Below are 11,483 nucleotides of genomic sequence, written 5' to 3'. Positions count from 1 at the left end.
ATTGTTTTGAAATTTAAAACTCTTTATGTAAAACAATGAGAGCATGAAGAAATAAACATAAAGATAGAAATCATTTACTCATTTAAATAAACGAATAAACGAAATCATCGACTAATCAAAGTGTTTGGGTTCTTATAACATTTTGGGAAGACATGCTTTAGCCTATAAGTGGACACTCACCCCAAGAGTTCCCAGGTAAGCACAACTGGTTCCTCGGAAGATTGGAATTTATACGAAGTGCTTGCCTAGACAGAAAACTCGGAGTACAGGCGTCCACCCTTCCAGATTGCACGTGTTCTTAAGTGTTATTCAAGCCCAAGACTTTGACGAGATTATGAAAACATTTAAGGCTTAAAGCCTAAGAATTTAGATCATCTAAGGATAGATGATGATTAAGTGTAATATAGAGAACTAAGAATCTAAGGCAAGGATGAGGATAGGGATAAAAAAAAGGGATAAGGAAGATCACACATTAAGGCACATGTAGGTGTCCTAGGAGGGTTATAGTCTAGGTCAAAAGCAATCTAATAACCTAATTCTCTATAACCATGGCTCTGATACCAATCTGTAACACCCCAACCGAAGACGGAAACGTTGGGGCGCCACGTATGATAGGATGCTCAAAGACACATGGCACTAATTAAAGTTCAAATATAATAATAAGTCAAATTTATGTTCAACAACCAAATCAAACAAACAACTTGTCCAAAACAAGACATAACGATCGTTTTAAAGTTTAACTAAGGCAAAAAGTTCCATGATCCTAAGTGATAGAAAGCTTGTAAATCATCATCAATTGTTACCACCTGAAACATATGTGAGAAAAACAAGGGTCAGCTAAAAGCCGGCGAGTAACATAGGTTTTATGGTAAAGCATGTGATAAAAAATATTTTATTTACAATTCAATATGGCACAAGTAGAACACTAAGCATATTGCATTTAACGAGTATGGGTCACGGGTGGCACATTCAAACCTAAGCTGACATGTTTAACGGATTCTATCATCCTCCACTTCCCAAAAAGCAAAATAAGCAAAATGTGTTAAATAAGCAAATCCAAATGGAAGTGGAGATGAGTCGTCACACCTATAGTGCTATAATATACTACCGGACGGTTTGGCTGAAATTAATGAATGCACACGTTGAAGTAAACCAACAAGTTTCATACAAAGCAAATAGTGATCACATAAGCCATAAAAAAAATAATGAATTGTATAACGTTTAAGCAAAATTTAGTTCATCATATGTATCATCCCAAAAAGAGGTAAAAAGGGAACTATGTACTCACCTTGGGGAGCGAATATTGCACACAGGAAATGAGGAGCGAAGGCGTTAGGAAAATCCCAAATGCTACCCTAATATGGTTAAATAGCAAGTTTAATCTACGAACTAAGTTTGGTGTCTAAAGCACGCTAGAATTAAGGCTTTTATAACTGATTTGGGAATTCTATGGTTTATGTTGAAATGTTTCAATTGACGAGTTAAAGTAAATATAGAAATTTCAATTAATAATTTAAAATATTAGTTTTCCTTTTTTTTTTTGTGGGGGAAAAGTTTACTAACTGTCTATCCAAAATAATTAATAAGATTTATGGAATTACATAAATAAGTAGACATGATATACAAAGGAACTTGCTTAGCGATCAATAATAACATCGATGTACAATTTTGGTGGGAAGGAAAATAACAAATTTATTGTTCTTTTTTTTTAAGTGTGGGAAACTAGTTTGTCTAACACAAAATAAAACGTAACTGAATATTGGCATGTTTAATTTACTTATCAATTAAATAGGATTTCATTAAATAGATATTTACAAAATTTTATAAGATTTAATTTGCTCAATTTAATCATTATAAAAATTATTTTATGTTATTACACCAAATGCCTTGTTTACGTTTTATAAAATCAAATGGAATCTAACCCCTCTGACTCTTTTTTTTTTTAAACAAACTAACCATATTTAGGTTAATACACAATTTTTTTAATACAATCTAGCTTTATTTAAGCTACTCTTTAATACCACCCAGAATTAACTATTTGATTAAGTACATATGTGCTAAAAAAATAATAATAACAATGTCTATATGATGTAAATAAGTCGATTATAGGTTATATTATATCAATTAATCAATTAAGTAGGAATAAAGATAAAAAAGAAAAAAAGAAGTGCTAGCCGACTTTGTATGTAGTGCACTAAAACAACAACTTAATCTAATATATTCAAAATTTCCTCAACAGACCATGTATGCATGAAATAGTCCAGTTGGTCAAAACAGAAAGAAAAAGAAACAAAAAGGGTAATGGAGTTTCCTTGGTTCGAACAGAGGTTCAACTGGCCCCAAAGTCTTACTCGAATAACAACCACCAGTGGCCAGGCTCGCCGTTTTTGAAAAGGTTGGGCTAGAAAACGATTAATAATAGTTTAAGACAGTTTTTTTTTTATATGATAATCATTTTCCCAAATCAGTGTTTTAGCGAACCTTAATTCCTTTTGCTAACAATTTCATACAACATAGATGCTGTATCAAATACTAGAATAACTTGAGACTTTCAACAACAGAGCATTACAAACAAAGAATCGTAAAGAACTTACGGGATGCGTTTATTAGCAACGATAAGAGGATTCCGACAAGAGAAGAACTCTGGCAAAAGTGTAGTGGTTCAGACGACTTCGGACCGAAAAGTTGAGAGTGTCTTTGATGTGGTAAGGTCCGTTTGATGCGAGGAAGGTCGTATTTAAACAATTTTCCACGACACCAACAGTTTGGAAAGGATCGTGGGATGATCCAATTTCCTTGTTCAATTCCGAACATAATTGATTTGGTCCAGAATTAGATAATATAACAGCTAATAAGAGCGAATACTTGTTTGTTTTAGCGTATAAATTCATGATTGATAGTTAGGAAACTAGATAACGATATTATTGGGTGAGATATAGGAGAATCGGCAAGTTGTAAACTTGCCGACATCGGACAATAAAAGCGCGTGAAAGAAATTCTCAGCACATTTCAAACTTTTGTTCAATTTGCTACATATAGTCCCTGTGCTTACTTGCTTTGTTTTATTTTAGACCAAAATCACTTAACTCATAATTCAACTTTTCAAGAAAGACTATATGGCCCATTGTAGCTTTTTTTTAGAACTACATCAATATTTGTTAAATTTTATATCTCTTACAATTATAATCCACATCTTATAAAAATATTATATGACCTTTTATAATTTTTTTTATATCAAATTTTTTTTATTATTACAACCCAAAAGAAAACTACATTTTTTTTAGATAAACATATGTAAATGGATGGATGCTGATGGATAACATGGCCAAATGATATTATTGATTAAGATGGATTACATTGTAAATTGAATTAAAATTTCATGGTGGTTACAGTCTCCCCAACTTTTAAGAATTTCGTCCCGAAATTGATTTAGATGATCCTTCTGCGAAGAGGTGAGGGTATTTGGCTTTCATTTGGTCCTCACGTTCCCAAGTAAACTCTGGGCCACGTTTAGACTCCCAACGAACCTTGACGATTGGAATACGGCTTCGCTTGAGTTTCTTCACGTCACGGTCCATGATTTCCACTGGTTTCTCGACGAAATGCATTGTCTCGTCAATGCGAATGTCTTTGAGAGGAATGTGGAGGTTTTCATCTGCTAGGCATTTCTTCAAATTTGAAACATGAAATGTAGGATGAATGTTGCTAAGCTGAGGAGGTAGATCAAGCTTGTAGGCCACCTTTCCAATCTTCTCGATGATTTTGAAAGGGCCCACATAGCGAGGAGCTAGCTTACCCTTCTTTCCAAAACGAACAACTCCCTTCCAAGGGGATACCTTAAGAAGAACTAGATCACCAATTTGGAATTCCAGGGGTTTGCGTCGTTTATCAGCGTAACTATTTTGACGACTTCTAGCCACAAGAAGGTTATCACGAATTTTCAAGATCTTATCTGTCGTCTCTCGTATTAGTTCAGGACCAGTGATTTGAGCTTCACCAATCTCGTTCCAACAAATAGGAGAACGACATTTCCGACCATAGAGTGCTTCAAAAGGAGCCATGTTGATACTAGTATGGTAACTGTTGTTGTACGAGAACTCAATCAAAGGTAGATGAGAATCCCAACTGCCACCAAAGTCGATAACACAAGCTCGAAGCATGTCCTCAAGGGTTTGGATGGTCCTTTCAGATTGACCATCAGTTTGAGGATGATAAGCAGTGCTAATGTTAAGCTGTGTTCCCAAAGCAGATTGCATGGTCTTCCAAAAACGAGAAGTGAAACGACCATCACGATCAGAAATAATGTTCAAAGGCACACCATGACGAGATACGATCTCGTCAAGGTAGATCTTAGCAAGCGTTGCAGCAGAAAAATCTTCACGAATAGGCAAGAAATGCACAGACTTTGTCAAACGATCAATGATTACCCAAATGCTATCATGACCTTTGGAAGTGCGTGGCAATTTTGTGACGAGATCCATGGCTATGTTCTCCCACTTCCACACTGGAATTTCTGGTTGTTCAAGCAAACCAGAAGGGCGTTGATGTTCAGCTTTAACCTTTAGGCATGTAAGACATTTGGCTACATAAAGAGCAACATCCCTCTTCATACCAGGCCACCAATAAAGATTTCTAAGATCCATGTACATTTTATCTGCACCAGGATGGACCGAATAACGAGACTTGTGGGCCTCGTTCATCAAGAAAGTACGAAGATCGTCATGTTTTGGAACCCACAAACGATTCATGAAATAGAGTAACCCATCTTCTTTAGTCTCAAGTTGAAGTTCAAGACTATGAGGCATTTCATCAAGCATGTTGCCTTGGGTCACGGAATTTTGTTGGGCTTGGAGAATACGAGCCTGAATATCAGTTTGGATTCGAACACAATGAAGCTTGACGTGTTCCTTACGACTAAGAGCATCAGCCACAACATTCGCTTTACCAGGATGGTAACGAATCTCGCAGTCGTAGTCATTTAGAAGTTCGACCTAACGTCGTTGCCTCATGTTTAGTTCTTTTTGATTGAAAATGTGTTGGAGACTCTTATGATCGGTGTAAATCACACATTTAGTCCCATAAAGGTAGTGCCTCCAAATCTTGAGAGCAAAAACGACAGCACCCAACTCAAGATCATGAGTTGTGTAATTCTTTTCATGGATTTTGAGTTGCCTTGAAGCATAAGCTATAACTTTGCCCCGTTGCATAAGGACACAACCAAGGCCAAGATTAGAAGCATCGCAATAAACAACATAGTCATCATTGCCATCTGGTAGAGTCAGGATAGGAGCATCACAAATTTTCTGCTTCAGGATTTGGAATGCTTCTTCTTATTTGGGTCCCCACTCAAAAGGCTTTCCCTTATGAGTCAATGAGGTGAGGGGAACCGCAATCTTAGAGAAGTTTGAGATAAAGCGTCAATAATACCCGGCTAGACCAAGAAAAGAACGGATTTCAGTTGGAGTAGTGGGCACATTCCAGTTCTTCACCGCTTCAATTTTGGAAGGGTCCACATGAATACCCTTATCATTGACTATATGACCTAAAAATTGAACTTCCTTAAGCCAAAATTCACACTTGGAGAATTTTGCATACAATTGTTCTTTCTTTAGAAGTTCCATAATCAAACGAAGGTGTTTCTCATGATCTGCCTTAGTTTTTGAATAGATTAAGATGTCGTCAATGAAAACAATGACGAACTTGTCCAAGTAGGGCTTGCAGACACGATTCATAAGGTCCATGAAAACCGCAGGAGCATTGGTCAAACCAAAAGGCATGACAGTGAACTCATAGTGGCCATATCGAGTACGAAAAGCAGTTTTGGGAATGTCATCTTCAAGGACACGAAGTTGATGGTAACCAGAACGAAGATCAATCTTGGAGAAACAAGTAGCACCTTGGAGTTGGTCGAAAAGATCATCAATACGAGGCAAAGGATATCGATTCTTAATAGTGAGTTTATTCAACTCACGATAATCGATGCACATACGAAGAGTCCCATCTTTTTTCTTGACAAATAAGACAGGAGCTCCCCATGGAGAAAAACTTGGACGAATAAATCCCTTGTCAGAAAGTTCTTGAAGTTGGCTGGCAAGTTCTTGCATTTCAGAGGGTGCAAGACGATAAGGAGACTTGGCAATAGGGTTAGCACCAGGAACGAGGTCAATGCGAAACTCAACTTGACGTGTGGGAGGTAGGCCTGGTAGATCTTCTGGGAAAACTTCAGGAAAATCACGAATAATAGGAATATCTTGAATACTCTTACTCTCGTCCTTCTTTTCTACAATGTGGGCTAAGAAAGCCACATATTTCTTGCGTAGATATTTCTGGGCTTGAGTGCAAGTCATGAGTTTAAGCCCATTAGAAGGCTTCTCCCCATAGATTTCTAAGATGTCGTCAGATGGGAGAGGGATGCGAATAAACTTATCGAAACACACAACTTCAGCATGATGTTTGGCAAGCCAGTCCATGCCTACTATGATATCAAAGCTCCCAAGTTGCATAGGCGTGAGGTCAATAGGGAAAACATGATCGTTGAGCTCGAGTTTACAATTACAGATAACAGAGTCAAGCACAAAAGGGTTACCATTAGCTACTTCTACTGTAAAAGGCTTCCCTAGTTTAGTTCGTGGCATAGCAAGTAGAGGTTCAAACTTAAGGGATACAAAACTTTTATCAGCACCAGTATCAAATAACACAGAAGCATAATGGTCGTTAACGAGGAACGTACCGTTCACCACATCATTGATAGCACGCGCCTCATTAGCATTTATGTTGAACGCGCGCCCACGGGCTGGTTGAGCATTTGCAAGCTTGGGGCATTCGCGTTTAAAATGGTTAGGATCACCGCAGTTAAAGCAAGTTCCAATAGGGTAACGTGGTGGTGCAACATTTTGGGCAGGAGGAGGAGCAGCAACAACTTGGTTCTGGGGAGGAACGATGCGGCAAGTGGTAGCTAAATGACCCAACCGCCCACAACTAGTGCACTGCTTACAAGGAACACGGGCTAGATGATGATAGCTGCAACGGTTGCACAAAGGCGAACCTCCAACATATTGCCTTTTGTTGGGTTGTGGGGCTACTTGGTTAACTTGGGTCGGAGCAACAACTGCATAATTCTTCGAAGCCTTTCGCTTTTTAGAACTATTTGAGGAGGAAGCTCCAATTTTGACGTCCTTTGGAGTTTCAGTAGCAACCTTAGCAGGTTCCTTTCTCCCTCCCTTACGAAACAAATTTCCCTTCTTAACATGAGAATCCGTCAAGGTCGCAGCTAGCTCAATTGCTTCCCTGACTGTAGCGGGCTTGCTACCAGTGACAACATCTTGGATTAGTGCGGGCAGGCCCTCGATATATTTTTCGATGGCACGATCTAAAGGTTCAACCATAGTTGGGCAAAGAAGGATCAACTCCTCATACCGGTTGGTATAAGCACGATTCTCACCACTGTCTTGTGTGAGCTCATAAAATTCAGTTTCAAGGGCCCTCGTTTCATTTCGTGGGCAGAATTCCCTCCGCATAAGATCTCTAAGTTCCTCCCAAGTTAAAGCCATAGCCACATTCGCACCACGATCTCTCATGACCCCATTCCACCATGTGAGTGCCCTCTTCTGAAAGACACTTGAGGCAAACTCCACCTTGCGATTGTTGGGACACTGACAATGGCGGAAGGTGCTTTCAATGCCTTCAAACCACTGTAAGAGCCCTGTGGCTCCCTCAGACCCAGAGTACTTGATGGGGTTACAAGAATTGAACTGCTTGAATGAGCAAGGGGCAGGTGCATTCACGTTGTTGTTGTTGTTGCCTGCGTTGGCCTGATTGAGCTGGGCCACAAGTGTTGGGAGTATTGCAGCCATTTGTTGGGCAATCATGGCAGCAAGTTCGGGGTTCTGTGCATTGTTCTGGTTATCGCGACGAGGAGGCATCCTATAAGAACAACGGAAAACCTATAAGTTCACAAGGATAAGAGAGATTGTTTTGAAATTTAAAACTCTTTATGTAAAACAATGAGAGCATGAAGAAATAAACATAAAGATAGAAATCATTTACTCATTTAAATAAACGAATAAACGAAATCATCGACTAATCAAAGTGTTTGGGTTCTTATAACATTTTGGGAAGACATGCTTTAGCCTATAAGTGGACACTCACCCCAAGAGTTCCCAGGTAAGCACAACTGGTTCCTCGGAAGATTGGAATTTATACGAAGTGCTTGCCTAGACAGAAAACTCGGAGTACAGGCGTCCACCCTTCCAGATTGCACGTGTTCTTAAGTGTTATTCAAGCCCAAGACTTTGACGAGATTATGAAAACATTTAAGGCTTAAAGCCTAAGAATTTAGATCATCTAAGGATAGATGATGATTAAGTGTAATATAGAGAACTAAGAATCTAAGGCAAGGATGAGGATAGGGATAAAGAAAGGGATAAGGAAGATCACACATTAAGGCACATGTAGGTGTCCTAGGAGGGTTATAGTCTAGGTCAAAAGCAATCTAATAACCTAATTCTCTGTAACCATGGCTCTGATACCAATCTGTAACACCCCAACCGAAGACGGAAACGTTGGGGCGCCACGTATGATAGGATGCTCAAAGACACATGGCACTAATTAAAGTTCAAATATAATAATAAGTCAAATTTATGTTCAACAACCAAATCAAACAAACAACTTGTCCAAAACAAGACATAACGATCGTTTTAAAGTTTAACTAAGGCAAAAAGTTCCATGATCCTAAGTGATAGAAAGCTTGTAAATCATCATCAATTGTTACCACCTGAAACATATGTGAGAAAAACAAGGGTCAGCTAAAAGCCGGCGAGTAACATAGGTTTTATGGTAAAGCATGTGATAAAAAATATTTTATTTACAATTCAATATGGCACAAGTAGAACACTAAACATATTGCATTTAACGAGTATGGGTCACGGGTGGCACATTCAAACCTAAGCTGACATGTTTAACGGATTCTATCATCCTCCACTTCCCAAAAAGCAAAATAAGCAAAATGTGTTAAATAAGCAAATCCAAATGGAAGTGGAGATGGGTCGTCACACCTATAGTGCTATAATATACTACCGGACGGTTTGGCCGAAATTAATGAATGCACACGTTGAAGTAAACCAACAAGTTTCATACAAAGCAAATAGTGATCACATAAGCCATAAAAAAAATAATGAATTGTATAACGTTTAAGCAAAATTTAGTTCATCATATGTATCATCCCAAAAAGAGGTAAAAAGGGAACTATGTACTCACCTTGGGGAGCGAATATTGCACACAGGAAATGAGGAGCGAAGGCGTTAGGAAAATCCCAAATGCTACCCTAATATGGTTAAATAGCAAGTTTAATCTACGAACTAAGTTTGGTGTCTAAAGCACGCTAGAATTAAGGCTTTTATAACTGATTTGGGAATTCTATGGTTTATGTTGAAATGTTTCAGTTGACGAGTTAAAGTAAATATAGAAATTTCAATTAATAATTTAAAATATTAGTTTTCCTTTTTTTTTTTGTGGGGGAAAAGTTTACTAACTGTCTATCCAAAATAATTAATAAGATTTATGGAATTACATAAATAAGTAGACATGATACACAAAGGAACTTGCTTAGCGATCAATAATAACATCGATGTACAATTTTGGTGGGAAGGAAAATAACAAATTTATTGTTCTTTTTTTTTAAGTGTGGGAAACTAGTTTGTCTAACACAAAATAAAACGTAACTGAATATTGGCATGTTTAATTTACTTATCAATTAAATAGGATTTCATTAAATAGATATTTACAAAATTTTATAAGATTTAATTTGCTCAATTTAATCATTATAAAAATTATTTTATGTTATTACACCAAATGCCTTGTTTACGTTTTATAAAATCAAATGGAATCTAACCCCTCTGACTCTTTTTTTTTTTAAACAAACTAACCATATTTAGGTTAATACACAATTTTTTTAATACAATCTAGCTTTATTTAAGCTACTCTTTAATACCACCCAGAATTAACTATTTGATTAAGTACATATGTGCTAAAAAAATAATAATAACAATGTCTATATGATGTAAATAAGTCGATTATAGGTTATATTATATCAATTAATCAATTAAGTAGGAATAAAGATAAAAAAGAAAAAAAGAAGTGCTAGCCGACTTTGTATGTAGTGCACTAAAACAACAACTTAATCTAATATATTCAAAATTTCCTCAACAGACCATGTATGCATTAAATAGTCCAGTTGGTCAAAACAGAAAGAAAAAGAAACAAAAAGGGTAATGGAGTTTCCTTGGTTCGAACAGAGGTTCAACTGGCCCCAAAGTCTTACTCGAATAACAACCACCAGTGGCCAGGCTCGCCGTTTTTGAAAAGGTTGGGCTAGAAAACGATTAATAATAGTTTAAGACAGTTTTTTTTTATATGATAATCATTTTCCCAAATCAGTGTTTTAGCGAACCTTAATTCCTTTTGCTAACAATTTCATACAACATAGATGCTGTATCAAATACTAGAATAACTTGAGACTTTCAACAACAGAGCATTACAAACAAAGAATCGTAAAGAACTTACGGGATGCGTTTATTAGCAACGATAAGAGGATTCCGACAAGAGAAGAACTCTGGCAAAAGTGTAGTGGTTCAGACGACTTCGGACCGAAAAGTTGAGAGTGTCTTTGATGTGGTAAGGTCCGTTTGATGCGAGGAAGGTCGTATTTAAACAATTTTCCACGACACCAACAGTTTGGAAAGGATCGTGGGATGATCCAATTTCCTTGTTCAATTCCGAACATAATTGATTTGGTCCAGAATTAGATAATATAACAGCTAATAAGAGCGAATACTTGTTTGTTTTAGCGTATAAATTCATGATTGATAGTTAGGAAACTAGATAACGATATTATTGGGTGAGATATAGGAGAATCGGCAAGTTGTAAACTTGCCGACATCGGACAATAAAAGCGCGTGAAAGAAATTCTCAGCACATTTCAAACTTTTGTTCAATTTGCTACATATAGTCCCTGTGCTTACTTGCTTTGTTTTATTTTAGACCAAAATCACTTAACTCATAATTCAACTTTTCAAGAAAGACTATATGGCCCATTGTAGCTTTTTTTTAAAACTACATCAATATTTGTTAAATTTTATATCTCTTACAATTATAATCCACATCTTATAAAAATATTATATGACCTTTTATAATTTTTTTTATATCAAATTTTTTTTATTATTACAACCCAAAAGAAAACTACATTTTTTTTAGATAAACATATGTAAATGGATGGATGCTGATGGATAACATGGCCAAATGATATTATTGATTAAGATGGATTACATTGTAAATTGAATTAAAATTTCATGGTGGTTACAGTCTCCCCAACTTTTAAGAATTTCGTCCCGAAATTGATTTAGATGATCCTTCTGCGAAGAGGTGAGGGTATTTGGCTTTCATTTGGTCCTCACGTTCCCAAGTAAACTCTGGGCCACGTTTAGACT

General features: G+C 36.9%; 1 protein-coding gene and 2 long non-coding RNA genes across 3 annotated transcripts; all 3 read right to left on the bottom strand.

Moving 5' to 3' along the window:
• Positions 1-659: 659 nt before the first annotated feature.
• Positions 660-3,054, bottom strand: LOC110937796. Its single transcript, XR_002591057.2, has 3 exons — positions 2,595-3,054; positions 1,289-1,355; positions 660-806 (listed from the first exon to the last, which is right to left on the bottom strand). It is a non-coding gene; the product is annotated as an uncharacterized LOC110937796 (long non-coding RNA).
• A 2,363-nt stretch (positions 3,055-5,417) lies between these two features.
• LOC110926139 lies at positions 5,418-7,922 on the bottom strand. Its single transcript, XM_022169924.1, has 3 exons — positions 6,557-7,922; positions 5,972-6,439; positions 5,418-5,542 (listed from the first exon to the last, which is right to left on the bottom strand). The coding sequence occupies exons 1-3, from the start codon at positions 7,920-7,922 to the stop codon at positions 5,418-5,420; spliced, it is 1,959 nt and encodes a 652-aa protein (XP_022025616.1).
• Positions 7,923-8,626: 704 nt separating this feature from the next.
• LOC110937801 lies at positions 8,627-11,020 on the bottom strand. Its single transcript, XR_002591058.2, has 3 exons — positions 10,561-11,020; positions 9,256-9,322; positions 8,627-8,773 (listed from the first exon to the last, which is right to left on the bottom strand). It is a non-coding gene; the product is annotated as an uncharacterized LOC110937801 (long non-coding RNA).
• Between the last annotated feature and the right edge of the window lie 463 nt (positions 11,021-11,483).

Source organism: Helianthus annuus, chromosome 1, assembly GCF_002127325.2.
Source record: "Helianthus annuus cultivar XRQ/B chromosome 1, HanXRQr2.0-SUNRISE, whole genome shotgun sequence".
Classification (NCBI taxonomy): domain Eukaryota; kingdom Viridiplantae; phylum Streptophyta; class Magnoliopsida; order Asterales; family Asteraceae; genus Helianthus; species Helianthus annuus.
Note: the sequence above shows the minus strand (reverse complement) of the source record. Positions and strands in the feature narration are given on the sequence as shown.

Coding starts and splice junctions, on each gene's coding strand:
- LOC110926139 (XM_022169924.1), bottom strand. CDS start 7,922: ATGCCTCCTCGTCGCGATAACCAGAACAATGCACAGAACCCCGAACTT. Junction 6,440..6,556: donor TGTGCTTGACTCTGTTATCT/GTAATTGTAAAC, acceptor ATCATGCTGAAG/TTGTGTGTTTCGATAAGTTT. Junction 5,543..5,971: donor TCGTATGTGCATCGATTATC/GTGAGTTGAATA, acceptor TTCAATTTTTAG/GTCATATAGTCAATGATAAG.